This window comes from Mustelus asterias, chromosome 5 (genome assembly GCF_964213995.1).
Source record: "Mustelus asterias chromosome 5, sMusAst1.hap1.1, whole genome shotgun sequence".
NCBI lineage: Eukaryota > Metazoa > Chordata > Chondrichthyes > Carcharhiniformes > Triakidae > Mustelus > Mustelus asterias.
The window spans coordinates 29680554-29699270 of record NC_135805.1 but is presented as its reverse complement, the minus strand read 5'-3'; the positions used below and the strand labels follow the sequence as shown (position 1 = coordinate 29699270).

Sequence of the window (18717 nt, the reverse complement as noted above, 5' to 3'; positions counted from 1 at the left end):
GCACCCAGATGATATAATACATTCTAGTAGCTAAACATTCAACACCTTGAGGTTTTACAGGAAACTTCCCTTTTTCATTGTACACCACAAAAAATTTCAAGTATAAAATCATGGGTCAATAACAACCTTTACTTCTGGAAATAAAAGTTGTGGCCACCATGAAAAGTAAAGTGAGCTCTCTTGTACTCTATACCAGATGAAAACATACCAACTGGTCTGTTGCATTTACTGTGCATACTCCACTTCCCGTTCTCCAATCAGGATGATGTCTTCTGCCATCCACTATCCAGCCTCTGTTTGACAACACATCTTCCGCTACCTCCGACACAATCCCACCAAACGTACCTTACTTTCTTCTGTGAAGGGACCACTCCTTTCTTAACACTTTGATTCATTTCTTCCACCAGTATAACCATTTCTCCTTGTTCTTACACTTTCCCATACAAGTTACAGGAGATGCAACACTTGCCTATTTACACTCTTTCTTGTGAGACACACTCTAACTTCCTCCATGCATTTTAATGGTGACAATGCTCTGTGACAGGACTGCCAACACATAAAGTATCTCTATGATCGTTCTCAGCAGCTTTCTCTTGTTTGCCACCTCACTGAGATCCTCATTTGAGCCCCATGCAGAAAAACTCACTTGTGACTTCACCCTCACTCTCTGGGCTGTCCTCCCCTCACTGGCTCCAACAACATTCAAGAAGTTGAATGAAATAAAATCTGAAAGAAGGCCCAACGTTGGCTTGTTAAATGCCTGATGAGCACTTATTTCTAGCAGGCTTTCACCAACTGAGGAACTTGGGGCACCCACTAGTTCTCCAGCCAGCAGATAAGACCTCCACCCCATCACCAACATTAACTTCCACCCACTGTGACAGCTCATTTCAATCCTAAATTCTGCTACTTCAGCAAATTGTGTTCCTAATCTAAATGATTATAGATTACCATTGAAGATTTTAGCACAATCAGCTCTACGTCGGAAATCGGGAGGTCAGGGGCAATGGGGTGTGCCCCACTGGGCAGCTTGGCACTGGCCACCTGGCTCCAGCCAGTGCCAAGGGGCCAGGGCCAGAGGCTGTGTAAAATCATATGTATCCATTCACTGTGAGTTTATGTGAATGGTAGCACACGAATAAACAGCATACTCATAAAAAGCTGTCTCTCAGAAAGTCACCGGCTTTTTAGGGCACTTAGTGGTTTCTTCACAAATATGATGGGTTGATATGCCTAATAAGTAGAGCACAGTTGTTTTGTATAATATTTACATGTTAATGAACTATTTTACAGCATGCAGCTTATGTATAATGGTAACAGGATGCTTCCATTACAACCACTTTCCAATATATCTTTTCTCAAACTCAAATTATACTTTTATACTGGGGGGCAGAGCTTATTGGGGGATGATCACTGGTGGAGGGTAAATCCACTGCCACTCTGTAAGTGGGATCGGTGGGGGGGGGCATCGGAGTGAGGGGCATCGGGACTGGTCACTGGGGGGGAGGGCGTTGGGACTGCCCATCAGGGGGGAGGAGGGAGGGTTGGGACTGGGGAGGGGAGACTGGGGCTAGCCTGGGGGTGCGGGACAGGATGGCCTGCGATGGGGGGGCTAGTGCGCATGCGCCAATCTTTCCAATTACAGATTGGTGCATGCGCAGTGGCCCACTCAGCGCTATGCTGACGGCCTCTCCAGTGGGATGCGCCCCATCCCCCCCACACTTTTTAGCGTGAATCTCTCTGAAGCACTCTGCATTGCACAGAATGTTGGAGATTCGTTCAGGTAAGCATACCCAAAAAACAGGTGAGATATTCTCCTGTTTTCCCACTTGTTGGGCACTTATCTAAGTTTTGGAAGAATCCCAGCCTTTAACTTTTCTGGTAGGAAAGTAAGCTGTGAGAATACTGAATATATCCTGAGCAAGAAGTAGCATTATATGGTGAAAAATGAAACTATCCAGTTTGGTTTCTCACACAGGAACCTCATGTAGTAACATACCAATTGCTTTTGTGTAATGTCTGGCTCCCAGCAGTAACTCCGGTGCACGATACCAAAATGTTACTACCACCGGATCCAAATCAGCCAAAGGCTTTAGTGGAGAATTAAACAGTCTGGCAAAACCCATGTCCGCTGGAAATTAAAAATATGTAAATTACAATTTAAAACATGACTCCTTTTTAAATTACTGACAGATGAATAGTCTCAATTGTACAGGTATTTCAGAAATTATGCATGGTATATAGAATATAAAGGTACATTCCCATAAAACCTTTGGTGTGGCTCCATAAACTAAATTATCATCCATTACTTTCAATACTTAAAAATAGGAGTAAAAAAAAGACAAAGGATTCCTTGAACACATGTTTAATATTTTGGGATTATGACAGAGACCAGAGAAAGCATGAATATTAAATAGATGGAACCTAATGCAAGTTAAATCATTATTTTTAAGTTCAATTCTTTCTGTGTAAAGGCAACATTTTTACCTTACAATAAAAGGTCATCTCAACCTAAAACGTTAACTGTTTCTCTCCACAGATGCTACCTGACCTGCTGAGTATTTCCAGCATATTTTGCTTTTATTTTAGATTTCCAGCATCCGCTGCATTTTGCTTTTGTATTAATATTTTTACCTTGCCGATTTAATACATTAAAGAAAACAACTGTTGCTTTGATTTTAAAAATGAATGAAAATTTCCCAGTAGTGTGTAAAATTAAAGTGCATGGCTTTATTGGGGTAGTTATTGGGGTAGTTATTGAGACGGATAGAAAACTGGCTGGCAGATAGGAAACAATGAGTAGGAATAAACGGACCTTTTTCCGAATGGCAGACAGTGACTAGTGGGGTGCTGCAGGGATCAGTTCAAGAACCCCAGCTATCCACAATACATATTTAGTTACAGGAACTAAATGCAATATCCCCGAATTTGCTGATGTCACAAAGCTGGATGGGAGGGTGAGCTGTGAGGTGGATGCAGAGACGCTTCAATGTGATTTGGACAAGTTGAATGAGTGTGCAAATGCATGCCAAATGCAGTATAATGTGGATAAATGTGAGGTTATCCACTTTGGTAGTGGAAGTGAATAATACCCATTCTAATAATTATGGAGGAGAATAGTAGCCATATCATATCAATAACTGTGTCCAGTGAAAGGGTTAAACCAAAAAATAAGGCTGCATAGACTTTTAATTAAAATGTCATTGAGGGACCGCAACAGGCAGCAAAAACAGAAAGGCAGATTATTATCCGAATGGCTATAAATTGAGAGCGGGGAATGTGCAATCAGACCTGGATGTCCTTGTACACCAGTCACTGAAGGTAAGCATGCAAGTGCAGCAGGCAGTAAAGAAGGCAAATGGTATGTTGGCTCTCATAGCAAGAGGATTCGAGTACAGGAGCAGGGAAGTCTTGCCTCAATTATACAGGGCCTTGGTGAGGCCACACCTGGAGTATTGCATGCAGTTTTGGCCTCCTGATCTGAGGAAGATGTTCTTGCTATAGAGGTAGTGCAGCGTAGGTTTATCAGACTGATTCCTGGGATGGCGGGACTAACATATGAGGAGAGACTGAATCAGCTAGGATTATATTCGGTGGAGTTCAGAAGAATGAGGGGAGATCGAATAGAAACCTATAAAATTCTAACGCAACTAGACAGGGTAAATGCATCCCGATGGTGGGGGAATCCAGAACCAGGTGTCATAGTCTAAGGATGAAGGGTAAACCTTTTAGGACTGAGATGAAGAGAAATTTCTTCACCCAAAGAGTGGTAAGCCTGTAGAATTCACTACCAGAGAAAGGAGTTGAGGCCAAAATATAGTATGTTTTCAAGAAGAATTTACATATAGCTCTTGGGACGAAAGGGATCAAAGGATATGGGGGAAGCCAGGATCAAGATATTGAGTTGGTTGATCAGCCATGATCATACTGAATGGTGGAACAAGAGAGGTGATGGCCTCGTGGTATTATCGCTAGATTATTAATCCAGAAACTCTGCTATGTTCTGGGGATCCGAGTTCAAATCCTGCCACAGAGATGGTGGAATTTGAATTTAATGAAAAATATCTGGAATTAAGAATCTACTGATGACCATGAAACCATAGTCGATTGTTGGAAAAACCCATCTGATTCACTAATGTCCTTTAGGGAAGGAAATCTGCCGTCCTTACCTGGTCTGGCCTACATGTGACTCCAGAGCCACAGCAATGTGGTTGACTCTCAACTGCCGTCGGGCAACTAGGGATGGGCAATAAATGCTGGTCAGCCAGCGACGTCTATGGCCCACAAGTGAATAAAAAAAGGCTCGAAGGGTCAAATGACCTATTCCTGTTCCTATTTTTGATGTTTCTATGTCTATGTTTTTAATATTGCTGGTCCACAATAGGAAAGAAACCAGATTATTTGTACAAGTGAATTATTTATAACATCAAGCTTCTTGTGTCTTTAATGCCAATTTCTCTTTCCTGAAGGTACTTGCTCTTACTGGTGTATAGTTCCACAGGCAGCAACAAGCTTCAGACATGAAAAACAAAAATATCCATCTTTAATCAGTGTTAGACAAGCAGAGTCAGCAGGTGCCCTGACCACAGACAAACTAACCTTCACCTGACATTCACTTCTGTGAACTTTGCAGGTCAGGGTCAGTGAGCAAGAATCTCACACTAGCCCAAAGAAGCTGGCAACCCTGAACTGCCTCCCTGACTAAAATTGGTCTTGAAGCAATATCTGCAAACACACATCAATGTACGGTAGGATATCTGATTTGTTCTGTATCTATCCATTTACCATGATGATAATGTCACACAACACAATGCATTTATTTTCAGTGTAAAAGCAGGACTTCATCTTCTTCAGTGTGTGAGGTCACGCTGAACAATGTTTACAAAGGATTAGGTAGGATATATAGCACAGAAACAATCCTGTCAGCACAACTGTCTATGTCAATGTTTATGCTCCACTTGAGCATCCTCCCATCTTTTTTCCTCTAAATCTACAATTCTAACCATCGATTCCCTTCTTCATCAAATGCTTGTCTAGCTTCCCTTAAATGCATCTATACTATTTGCTTCAATTCTTCCCGTGGAGCGAGTTCCAAATTCTTCCACTATTTCAGTAAGTAAGTTTTTTCTGAATTCACTATTCGATATCTTGGTGACTATCTTATATCAATGGCTTCTAGTTTTGCTATTTCCCACTATTTCCCATATTTCTGTATTTACTTTAGCAAAACCTTTCATAATTTTAAAGACCACTATTCAGTAACTCCACAGCCTTCTTTTTTCAAGAGAAAGAGACCCAGCCTGTTAGTCCCTTCCTGATGTATATACTCACATATTTCTGCTATAGTCCTTTTAAAACTCCTCTGCCTATATATCTTTCTATAATACAGCAATCAGAACTGCACACAGTACCAAGGTTCACTACTTTTCAATTCTATCTCTCTAGGGATAAAGCCTAGTGCTTTATTTTCTTGTTATAGCCTTGTTAATGTGTGGCATAACTTTTAATGATTGATGCATTTGTACTCCAAATCACTGGGGCGATTCTCCCAGCCTGCTGCGGTGCTCTAGGAGCACAACGGGCCGGGAGACATCCACAGAGGCTGTTTAGCGGGCTTCCCGCTGGGTGCCACGGCCTCCGCGTGTCTCCAGGGCCAGGATTTCTAGCGTCATCAGATCTGTACCGGAAACTGGCACCGAGCTGATTTCCATATTTAAATCAACGGTACCATTTAATTAGCAGACCCGGGAGTGAAGTCTCCGGGCCCGTTAGTGTCTCCACAGCCCCCCCCCCCCCCGCTGCCCAGCCACGAGTGGTTCACTCAAGCGGATTTCACAACGGCTCTCCACTAAAGGAGAACAGGTGGCCCAATCCCGCTAGTTATAAGAGGTCGTGGAGGCCACCCCAGAAGGTCGGGGATACTTTGCCCCCCCCCCCTCCCCCAGCACTGCCCCCCGGCACTGCCCAAGGGGCAAAGTGGTAATGCTCACCATCAGCAGGCACATGCGCAGTGGCCCACACAGCACTACGCTGCCGGCCTCTCCAGTCGGAATAGGCCTCGCCTCTGATTTTCAGTGTGAATCTCTCTGAGGCACTTTGCTCAGAGTATGGGACTTCCATTTTGAAAATCCCACTAAAGAACCAGCGTGAGTTACTCCAGTTTTTATGCGATTTTGGCACTTTTTTTGGGAGAATCACCCCCATTTTGTTTCTTCCCCCCACCACCTAGATTTGCAGCTTCCAGCAAAGTGTCCCTATTCTGTTTTACAAAATAACCTCAGTCTGATGTATTGAACTTCAGCTGACAATTATTTTCACACCCTGTAAGTTTACAAATATCCTCCTGTAATTTGTTGTAATCGTCCTCGGTATTGTTTATCCCTCCCAATTCGGTGTCTTCCACAAATTTAGAAATTGTATTTTTAATTCCAAACTGGTCAAGTAAATTGTGAACAGCAGTGGTCTCAGCATTGATCCTTGTGGAAGACCACTTTTCAACTTCTGCCACGCTGAACGACTGCCCTTTACTCTAGTCTTTACTTTCTGCCACTTGTCTCCTGATGTCACATTCTTTAATCCTTCTTAATTAGTCTATGATAGGACATCATATTGAAGGCCTTTTGAAAAGCCAGATAATTACATCTGCTGCATAATCATTGTCTGTTCTCTTTGTTACCTCCTTAAAAATTGAATAAAGTTGGTCATGAAATCAATGCTGGCTATTCATTATTCTACTTTTCATTTCTGAACAGTCATCTATTTTTTCCTTTCGTAAGGATTCTATGATTTTTCCTATCAATGTTAAGCTGACTGGTCTATAATTCCCTGAACATGTTATGTCCCCCTTCATAAATATAAGAATTATATTAGTCTGTCAGTCAGTCCTCTGACATAACACTTTTTTGTGACATGTTATTAAATATGAGTAGTAATGCCTCTATCTCTTCCATAGATTCTTTCAAAGTACGTGGATGCAATCCATCTGGATTTGGAGCTTTATCCTTTTTGAGTTTATTTAGTTGGTTTAATACATCTTTCATTATTTTGAATCCTGTTACTCATTTCATCAGCCAATGTTATGTTTATTCTATCTCCCCAGTAAATGGAAAAGTGGAATAATTATTTAATATTTCTGCCATCTCTCAATTGCAGAAAATCTGTTGTGAACAGATGCATCTGCAACGGGTAGACCTGTGAGGATGGGTCAAGTAGTTTATTTCACAGTACCTGTCACATGCCCATGTCTGGCAGATATGTCTTTCAGAATTTGGCAAACTTGATTAGTAGTGGTATTACCGGGTCACTCTTGGTGATGGAGACTGAAGATCCCGCCCAGAATACATTCTGTGTCCTTTTTGCTCTCAGTGCTGCTTCCAAGTGGCGTTCAACATGGAGGAGTATTGATTTATCAGCTTCGGGAGGGGTGGAAGTGGTAATCAGCAGGAGTTTTACTGGCCCATGTTTGACCTGATTCCATGAGATTTCATGGAGCCCGGAGTCAATGCTGAGGTTTCCCAGGGTCACTCTCTCATGATTTGTATACCACTGTGTTGCCACTCTGGTAAGTGCACCAGGGTTAGACAAGAAGTATGTAGCAATCATGATGGAAGAGTCTGGTACATTGGCTAAGGGATATGATTCTGTGAGTATGTCATTATGCCGCTTGACTCATCTGTGGCCCATTTCTTCCTATTTTGGTACATGTCCCCAGATGTTACTGGGGAGGACTTGAAACTCTATCCCCATTTCTTCACTGTTGTTCGATCAAAATCCTGGAACTTCTTACATGTGGGTGTACCTACACCACATGGGCTGCAGTGGTTCAAGAAGGTGGCTCACCACCACCTTCTCAAGAGCAATTAGGGATGGCAGAGTGGCAGTTTTGATTATGCAGTACATTGCAGAGCCGGAGGAAGAGGATGTCCCAAAGGGGTCAGGACAGAATCTATTTGGCTAGAGCAAAGGAACAACAAAAGGTGCAATTACGCTGCTCGGTATCATCTATAGGCCACCAACTAGTAGGAAGAATGTAGAGAAACGAATTTGCAGGAAATTACAGAGATGCAAAAATTATCAGAGAGTCATAAGGGGGAATTTTAATTAGCTGAATATACACTCAGATAGTTGTAGTGTGAAGGGACCTTGCAGGGGGGGGGAGGGGGGGCGGGGGCGGTGGGGAGGAGAATTTTCTACCGCAGTATTTTTTCAGTTCAATGAGAAGGCACTGCTAGACCTAGTTCTTGGGAATGAAATGAGCCAAGTGGATCAAGTGTCAGTAAGAGAACATTTAAGGAACAATGATCATTGTGCCATAACAGTTAGGCTGAATATGGAAAAGGACAATAAACAACTGAGAGTAAGGATAATTAACCAGGAGAAAGCGACCTTCAATGGGGTAGGCATGGGTCTGGGCCGAATAAAGTCAAGTTGGCAGGAAAAACAGTGGCTAAACAATGGGCTACCTTCAAAGAGATAGTTCGGATAGAAATTAAGGTAAAGACAAAGTGTGTTTATGACACATGTCAGATAGAAAACAAAATTGAGTACCAGGCTGAATATAGAAGGTTCGGAGTGGAGGTGAAAAACAATTAATAGAAGCAAACAGCGAGTATGAAAAAAGACTGGCAGCTAACATGAATGAAATACCAAAGTCTTCAATACGCATATAAATAGTAAAAAGGTGGAAAAAGGAAGAGCAGGGCCAGTTTTGGCCTATGAAGAGGGCATAGTTGAGGTGTTAAATGAATACTTTGCATCTGTCTTCACCAAGGAAGAAGATGCTAACCAGGCCATGGTGAAAGAGTAGGAAATTCAGACATTACAAGGATTTGAAATTGATATAGAAAGTACTTAATAGGCTGTCTGCACTTAAAGTTGATAAGGCACTGGGATGAGATGCACCCAAGGGGAGGGATTCGCCCATCGGAAACTAAATCTTGTGGCAGGGGTGGAAACATAGAACCATAGAAAATTACAGCTCAGAAACAGGCCTTTTGGCCCTTCTTGTCTGTGCCGAACCATTTTTTGCCTAGTCCCACTGACCTGCACTTGGGCTGTATCCCTCCACACCCCTCTCATCCATGAACCCGTCCAAGTTTTTCTTAAATGTTAAAAGTGACCCCGCATTTACCACTTTATCCGGCAGCTCATTCGACACTCCCACCACTCTCTGCGTGAAGAAGCCCCCCCATAATATTCCCTTTAAACTTTTCTCCTTTCACCCTTAACTCATGCCCTCTGGTTTTTTTCTCCCCTAGCCTCAGCGGAAAAAGCCTACTTGCATTCACTCTATCTATACCCATCAAAATCTTATACACCTCTATCAAATCTCCCCTCAATCTTCTACGCTCCAGGAAATAAAGTCCCAACCTATTCAATCTCTCTCTGTAACTCAGCTTCTCAAGTCCCGGCAACATCCTTGTGAACCTTCTCTGCACTCTTTCAACCTTATTTACATCCTTCCTGTAACTAGGTGACCAAAACTGGACACAATACTCCAAATTCGGCCTCACCAATGCCTTATATAACCTTACCATAACACTCCAACTTTTATACTCGATACTCCGATTTATAAAGGCCAATGTACCAAAGGCACTCTTTACGACCCTATCCACCTGTGACGTCACTTTTAGGGAATTCTGTACCTGTATTCCCAGATCCCTCTGTTCAACTGCACTCTTCAGAGTCCTACCATTTACCCTGTACGTTCTACTTTGGTTTGTCCTTCCAATGTGCAATATCTCACACTTGTCTGCGTTAAATTCCATTTGCCATTTTTGAGCCCATTTTTCTAGTTGGTCCAAATCCCTCTGCAAGCTTTGAAAACCTTCCTCACTGTCCACTACACCTCAGCAAACTTGCTGATCCAATTTACCACATTATCATCCAGATCATTGATATAGATGACAAACAACAATGGACCCAACACTGATCCCTGCAGCACACCACTAGTCACAGGCCTCCACTCAGAGAAGCAATCCTCCACAACCACTCTCTGGCTTCTTCCATTGAGCCAGTGGCTAATCTAATTTACTACCTCCCCATGTATACCTAGCGACTGAACCTTCCTAACTAACCTCCCATGAAGGACCTTGTCAAAGGCCTTGCTGAAATCCAGGTAGACAACATCCACCGCCTTCCCTTCATCCACTTTCCTGGTAACCTCCTCGAAAAACTCTAATAGATTGGTCAAACATGACCTACCACGCACAAAGCCATGTTGACTCTCCCTAATAAGTCCCTGTCTATCCAAATATTTGTAGATCCTATCCCTTATCACACCTTCCAATAACTTGCCCACCACCGACGTCAAACTTACTGGCCTATAATTTCCCGGATTTCTTTTGGAACCTTTTTTAAACAACGGACCAACATGAGCCACCCTCCAATCATCCAGCACCTCCCCCGTGAATACTGACATTTTAAATATGTCTGCCAGGGCCCCTGCAAGTTCAACACTAGCTTCCCTCAAGGTCCGCGGGAATACCCTGTCCGGTCCTGGGGATTTATCCACTCTGATTTGCCTCAAGACAGCGAGCACCTCCTCCCCTTTAATCTGTAAAGGTTCCATGACCTCCCTACCTGTTGCCCTATTTCCGTAGACTCCATGCCCGTTTCCTCAGTAAATACGGATGCAAAAAAACCATTTAGTATCTCCCCCATCTCTTTTGGTTCCATACACAGTCTACCACTCTGGTCTTCAAGAGGACCAATTTTATCCCTCACTATCCTTTTGCTCCTAACATACCTATAGAAGCTCTTTGGATTTTCCTTCACTCTGTCTGCCAAAGCAACCTCATGTCTTCTTTTAGCCCTCCTGATTTCCCTCTTAAGTAGCTTCTTGCACTTTTTATACTCCTAGAGCATCTGATCTGTTCCTTGCTGCCTGTACATTTCATACAACTCTCTCTTCCTCTTAATCAGTGTTACAATCTCCCTCGAGAACCAAGGTTCCTTATTCCTATTTACTTTGCCTTTAATCCTGACAGGAACATACAAACTCTGCACTCTCAAAATTTCTCCTTTGAAGGCCTCCCACTTTCCATTTACATCCTTACCAGAGAACAGCCTGTGCCAATCCACACTTCCCAGATCCCTTCTCATTTCATCAAATTTGGCCTTTTTCCAGTTCAGAACTTCAACCCGAGGACCAGATCCATCCTTATCCATGATCAGGTTGAAACTAATGGCATTATGATCACTGGATCCAAAGTGTTCCCTCACACTCACATCCATCACCTTCCCTAACTCATTTCCCAGTAGGAGATCCAATATCGCATCCTCTCTAGTTGGCACCTCTATATACTGATGTAGAAAATTCTCCTGAACACATTTTACAAACTCTACCCCGTCTAAACCTTTAACAGTATGCGAGTCCCAATCTATATGTGGAAAATTAAAATCCCCTACTATCACAACTTTGTTTCTTGCAGTTGTCAGCTATCTCTCCGCTGATTTGCTCCTCCAATTCTCGCTGACTATTGGGTGGTCTATAATACAACCCCATTGATGTGGTCATACCTTTCCTGTTTCTCAGCTCCACCCATAGGGCCTCTGTAAACAAGCTCCCTAATCTATCCTGCCTGAGTACCGCTGTAACATTTTCCCTGACCAACAATGCCACCCCCCCACCTTTTATCCCTCTGCCTCGATCCTGCCTGAAACATTGGAACTCTGGAACATTGAGCTGCCAGTCCTGCCCCTCCTGTAGCCAAGTTTCACTAATGGCTATAATGTCATATTTCCATGTGTCTATCCACGCCTTCAGCTCATCTGCCTTCCCCACAATACTCCTGGCATTGAAATAGACACACCTCAAAAGATTATTTCCACCACACTCAACCCTTCCATTTGTGATTTTGCTTGAACTAACCTGTCTTTTTACCCCTGCTCCACTATCTGCTCTGGCACTCTGGTTCCCATCCCTCTGCAAATCTAGTTTAAACGCTCCCCAATAACACTAGCAAATCTCCCTGCAAGTATATTGGTCCCCTTGCAGTTTAGGTGTAACCCGTCTCTCTTGTACAGGTCCCACCTGCCCCAGAAGAGGTCCCAATGATCCAAGAATTGGAAACCCTGCCCCCTGCACCAGTTCCTCAGCCACGTGTTCATCCGCCCAAGCATCCTACTCCTGCCCTCACTGGCATGTGGCTCAAGTAGCAATCCTGAGATTACTACCCTCGGGGTCCTGCTTTTTAACTTCCTTCCAAGCTCTTTGTACTCACTCTTTAGGACCTCCTCACTCTTCCTTCCTACGTCATTTGTACCGATGTGTACCACGACATCTGGCTGATCACCTTCCCACTTTAGAATGCTGTGCACGCGATCAGAGACATCGCTAACCTTGGCACCTGGGAGGCAACAAACCATGCGGGAGTCTCTGTCCCGACCACAGAACCTCCTGTCCGTACCTCTGACCATTGAGTCCCCTATCACTACTGCTCTCCTCTTCTTCCTCCCACCCTTTTGCGCTGTGTTTCCCGCTTTGGAAGGCAGAAAACTATATCATGTCTTCCAGACCCGACCTCATTATGTATGCAACTTGATGTTTTGCGGGAGGCACAGTGGTACAGTGGTTAGCATTGCTGCCTCATAGCACTAGGGACCTGGGTTCAATTCCAGCCTTGGGTGACTTTCTGTGTGGAGTTTGCACATTCTCCCATGTTTCTTCCAGGTGCTCTGGTTTTATCCCACAGTCCAAAGATGTGTAGATGAGGTGGATTGGCCATGGTAAATGCACGAGATTACTGGGATAGAACAGTGGGGAGGGCCCAGCAGGGATGCTCTTTCAGAGAGTCGGTGCAGACTGGATGGGCTGGATGGCCTCTTTCTGCACCGTAGAGATTCTATAGATTCTATGATTCCGTGGTGTGGCAGGCCTGATGGCGCATAGTTGTTTTCCTACTGCATTGCAGAGAATCAGATGTGGGTAGAAAATTCAGTTGGGCCTTCATTTGGATCCTATTAGCAGAATGCAAATCAGTTTCACACCAGCCTCCAACAGATTTCCCGATCCAACATGATGGGCACCGATGTAAGATGCTGCAGAAAGTTCACACTGATGTGAAACCAATGTTTGCACTCCTGCCAAATTCAATCCATGCCCACCTTTGAATCCGCCAGTGGGGCCATAGGAGAATACAACCCAAGGATACTTCAGGAAGTGAGAGTGGAAATTGCAGTTGCACTGGCCATAATTTTTCAATTTTCCTCCGACTCAGGTATAGTGCCTGGAGAATTGCAAACATTACAAGCTCATTCACAAAAAGGTAGACAAGGAGAGACCAGTCAGTTTAAGCTTGGTGGTGGTGAAAATTCTCATAACAATAATTTGGGACAAAATTAATCATCACTTTGACAAATGCAGGTTAATTAAGGAAAGTCAGCGTGGATTTCTTAAGGGAAAATGGTGTTTAACTAACTTAGTGGAGTTTTTTGAAGAGGTAACAGAGAGGGTTGATGAGGATAATGCTGTTGATGTGGTGTATATGGACTTCAAAAAGGCATTTGATACAGTGCTGCACAACAGACTTGTGAGCAAAGTCATAGCTCATGGAATAAAAGGGGTAGTAGTAATATGGATACAAAATTGGCTGAGTGACAGGAAACAGAGAGTAGTGGTTAATATGGGCCGGATATTCTGCACAACCCGCTGCAGAATCGGAGGTGACCCACCCATGGCTGGCAGCGGGATCTTCTGGTCTTGCCATTTTCAATGGAGTTTCACATTAAATGCATCGTTTGCAGCTGGGTATGGGCCATCGGCGGGACCAGGAGCTCCCACCATCATAAATGGCTGGAAATTCCAGCCTATATATTTTTGGGCAGGAGGAAGATTTGTCATGTTGTTCCCCAGGGGTCAGTGTTTTCATTGAAGATGGCGGAGAGGAGATTTGATTGTGGCATTCAAAATCACGAGGGGTCTGGACAAAATAGATAGGGAGAAATTGTTCCCACTCATGAAAAGATGGAGAACAAGAGGGCACAGATTTAAAGTAATTGGCAAAAAGAAGCAGAAGCGATGTGAGAAGGATTAAGGTCTGGGATACACTGCAAGAGGGTGTGATGGAAGCAGGTTCAATCTAAGTATTCAAAAAGCAATTAGACTGCTATGTGTAAAGAAAGAAATGTGCTGGGTTACAAGACAAAGGCAGGAAAATGGATGGCACTAAGCGAGTTGTTCATTCAGAGGGCCAGTGCAGACACGATGGGCCAAATGACCTCCTTCTGCGCTGTAACATTTCTGTGATTCTGTATTTGGGTATCCATGTCAGCAAAGCAAATTGAGTTTTCATAGAAGGTGATAGAGATGTAAACCAGGGTGAAGTTTCTTCTTTGTCTTCTACTGTTTTTCAGTTACGGTACATAAAACATATGCTGTATAAACTCCATGTCACATCAAAATGTATTTTGCTTTTTTTTTGCTTTATGTTTTGGTTTAAGTTGACTTGACTTAGTACGACATCTTGAAGCCATACATAGAACTTTCATGCAGTTGTGCTTCTTGAAGGCTCTTGCGTTTCCTTAACCTGTTCACAAATTATTTTTGTAGATTTCTCCTTCTGGTCTAAAAGGCAATCCTAAATCATTTAACTTTACACACAGAGGAAGCTTACTTCGTCATGAGAAAATGTGAAGTAGTGATTTACCTATTTTTACACGGCCTCGTTCTGGCCCTTCCCCCATTACGAGGATATTTGCTGGTTTCTGGAAGAAAAACAAAAAGGGAATGAAAGGCACATTAATCCTTCACAACTAAAGATAAAATAGAAGCAGTGATTAGGATAATATGGACCACAAATCTTTATATCTAATAGTTTGAGTAGTGTTCCCCATAAGAATTTCCGTATTTACTTGGCACACATCATGGTTTCAAGCTGAAACATGCTGCACCAAATTGTTAAGACAAATATCCAAGCTTGCATTTCCCACAGATTGTTGTCACCAAACATTCCACATATGAAATATTGGGCAGGACTTTCCCATAGGCTTCGGAATCCTGACATCTAGACCAAATTGGGGTCCCAAGCCTGCAGTCATTGTCAGCAAGATGGACACAGTAACATTCCAGTAGGCAGCCTCCAAATTGGCTACCTTTGAGCTGACTGTCTTATTCAGAATGGTGGGCTGGTTCCCAATGCTGCCAGCCAAATCAGAGCACTGGAAGCTCTGAAATTCGCCCATCAAATGAGGTGATAGGAAACTGCAAGGGCACTGGAAACATAAAAACAAATAATTATTTAAGGAGGGAAGCTGATAGAATCTTCAGATCGAAGGAAAAAAAACACAATTTGGCTTGCTGGGGTTGCTGGAGCATTCTTTGATGTTCGGGACTCTCTCTACATAGAATAGATTCTGAATTCATGTTAATCCAATTGATTAATGTGTGTAAAATCTGTCTTCAAAGTTATGCAGATCTTTCTCTTTACAGATGCTGGCAGATTCGCAGGGCAGGATTTTACGGCCTTGCTTGTCCCGAAACCGTAAAATCCTGCCTGAGGTCAATGGACCTTCCCATGTTCCGCCCCTTGCCCATTCCAATCCCGTGGTGAACGGGGCGGTAAAATTCCAGCTGCTGTGTGCATCCAGCAATTTTTGCTTTTTTTTCCCTACATGTACATCTAAATAAAAGATTATTGCACAAATCCACTAATCAAAACTTGGTCACAAGCTGAGAAGACATTTGTCAGTTCAGGATTTTAATATCTTTCCATCATGAAAGTGTTACATATTCTAACAATAACATATTTTCCTTCTTTGCTGGAAAACCTAGAAAAATTGCATTGGATTACATCATAGAAACAGACCAGTCGGCTCAATCAGTCCGCACTATTTTAAGCTCCACTCAAGCCTCTTCCCATCTTCTTTCATCTAAATCTACCATCATAACCATCTATCCCCTTCTCCCTCAGGTGTTTGTCAAGTTTCCCCTTAAATGCATCTATTTTATTTGCTTTAAACGCTCCCTGTGGTTCTACATTCTTACCACTCTGGGTAAAGAAGTTTGTTCCGAACCCTCAATAGTTTTCTTGGTGACAATTATTCATAACCTCTAGTTATGCTCTTCCCCACAAGAGGAAATGTTCTCTCTGTATACATTCTTATCATACTTCATATCATTGTAACATATGCAATTAAGTTATATTTTCTCTGGAACTGTTTGTGCTGAATTTGGGAAGCTTAAACATCTCATCCTAAGCTAAAAGAATTTTACTAATTAAAACCAATGTTCTGCTGAATAATGAGCACAACTCTAATGCTGGAAAATAACAAAAATGGCAAATTCATAGATGTGACAAAACCTATGTTCCTTCATGCTAGATCAGATTTTCACTATATTACTTACAATCAAGGCAGTCAAGATAACAGTGCTCTAATTCAATATATGAAAAAAATGATTCAAATAGCTTTGGCAGTAGTGGGTTGAACTTTTGTGCTCATCAAAGAAAGAGATGGAGAGCTGGAAAATTGAATGCTTTTCCATTTTTGGCACCCAACATCAGCATCAAGTGCTCTCAAATCAGAAATGGAATGGACAAAACTGAGCCTTTAGAACAGACCCACATTCAAATCAAGACATTCTGTGGTTCGCCAAGCTTTGATTTTTTTAATATTCATTCGTGGGACATGGGCATTGCTGGCTGGCCAGCATTTATTGCCCATCCCTAAAATGTGAAATAAGGTATCATAAACCATTTTATTATATACACAAATAGAAATCAAACAGCATAATTTGCATGATTTACACTACAGTAATGTGACATTGAAAATCCCTCCCTGACAGCTCTGTGGGTGTATCTACACCACATGAACTGCAGCAGTTCAAGAAGGCAGTTCCCAACCACCTTCTGAAGAGAAATCAGGGATGGGCAATGGACAATAAATGGTGGCCTAACTAGTGACACCGACACCCTGTGACCGAATAAATAAAGAAGTTAATCAGTATTAAACTACACACATGTCCCTCAGTAACAGTTCAAAATAGTAGCATGATTTTGACTTCTACAAAAGTCCTGTTTTCATCAAGATACATTTCACATTATTGCTATTTTGATTCTGAAACTTAGTACTTGGACAAAAATTCAATTTAGGTAAATATGTCAAAAATCCTTTTAATTAGCTGTACAAGAAATACAACACAATTTGGTTAAATATGCCAAAGCATTGGTTAACTTGCAAAGATTATATCAATTATCAGGAAATAGAATTCAAGCTGCCAATTCTACAAGATGAAACTAATGAATTGTCAGAAATATCCATCTGATTTACTGATGTCCTTTAGGGAAGGAGAGCTGCTGTCCTTAGCCGACTCCAGATCTACAGCAATGTAGATAATTCTTAACTGCCCTCTAAAATATCTGAGTAAGCCACTCAGTTGTATTCAAGAAGGCGGCTCACTCCTACATTCTCAAGTATAATTAGGATGGGCAATAAATCTCGGCCTTGCCAGTGCCCACATCTCATGAACAGTTATAACTCAAAATGACAGGCATAAAGTGACTTAAACGGATAATTTCTTTTATAAACAGCTGAGTTATTTCCATGCCACAGTGTCATTGAGAGGCCGAGATAAAGTGAGAGTTAAAGAAATGTGGGTCCATTCCAGTCCTTATTTTACACATAGAAACAGGCGCAGGAAGGAGTAGGTCACTCGACCCCTCGAGCCTGCTCCACCATGGCTGATCTGATTGTAACCTCAATTCCACAATCCCGGCTACCCCCAGTAACCTTTCAACTTCTTGCTTATTAAGAATTTATCCAGCTCTGTCTTAAAAGTATTCAAAGACTTTGCTTTCACCGTCTTTTAAGGAAGAGCATTCCAGAGACTAACCTCTGGGAGAAAAATTAATAACAACTATAATGATTTATATCACCACATCTTGGCAAATATCACTTCATGAAACTGCTGCAACTTCATGCATCTTCAGAAATAATAACTGGGATTTTTCAAAGGTAGCAGGGTTTCCTCGGTCATAGCTGGAGGTGGGGGTGACCCTGCTTGGGTTGATTGAGGAACCTGGGCTGCATTTTTAAGGATGCACCCTCACAACCAAATAAATAGTCTGGGGGTGCTGAAGGCAGTCAGGCAAGGTCTAGAGAGGAATGAGTTGCTGAGAGCAAGTGTTTACAGCTGGTGACGTATGCAAGTTAATAGAAACATAGCTTAGTTTAAACTTTATCAGAGGCCTGAGAAGTTTCATGGTACATACATAAAACAGAAAGTTTGGGCACCCCTACTCCAGCTGTACACTGCTATGCATGAAAATAAGGAGCTGCTGATCAGAAACCGGTCAGTCTAAATCTCAAAAGAGACAGGGTAAGTTATCATTTCCTGTGTGCGAACTGAAAACTGAAGATAAGCAAACATTTTTTTAACAAATGTTAAAAGAGAATAACAAAATGGAACAGAAATAGACCACTCAGCTCTTCAAGTTTGTTTTAAAAGGTGAAATATTAAATACTACAATCTGAGAGAGCAAATTGATTACCTAAATTATTTAATACAAAACTAATAGTAGAATTATGAGCACTAGCCAATGTAAAGACCATAAAAGCAGAACGCGAGTTAAAAGTGTAAAATGATATGAGAAAGGCCCACAAAAAAACACAAAAAACAACTTGAAAAATGGCACCAATTACAGGATGCTATAGTTATCCAAATTTATCATATATTAGTATGCATGTCTCAATAGTGGGAATGTTAAGCGGGTGGGTCTG

At 42.3% G+C, this 18717-nt stretch overlaps 1 protein-coding gene across 8 annotated transcripts in view; it reads right to left on the bottom strand.

Moving 5' to 3' along the window:
* cdk19 (cyclin dependent kinase 19) overlaps nt 1-18717 on the bottom strand; it is a 329688-nt gene that overhangs the window by 209322 nt on the left and 101649 nt on the right. For 6 of the 8 annotated variants that reach the window (XR_013497746.1, XR_013497744.1, XR_013497747.1 and 3 more), the window contains exons 5-6: nt 14649-14706; nt 2000-2131 (exon numbers count right to left, since the gene is read on the bottom strand). Coding sequence is in view for 4 of the 8 variants with exons in the window: in XM_078212346.1 (XP_078068472.1) it covers nt 2000-2131; nt 14649-14706 (190 nt within the window). In the remaining 4 variants the exon portion in view is untranslated. The remainder of the gene's footprint in view (nt 1-1999; nt 2132-14648; nt 14707-18717) is intronic. The other 2 variants (XR_013497748.1, XM_078212347.1) reach the window with 1 other exon arrangement.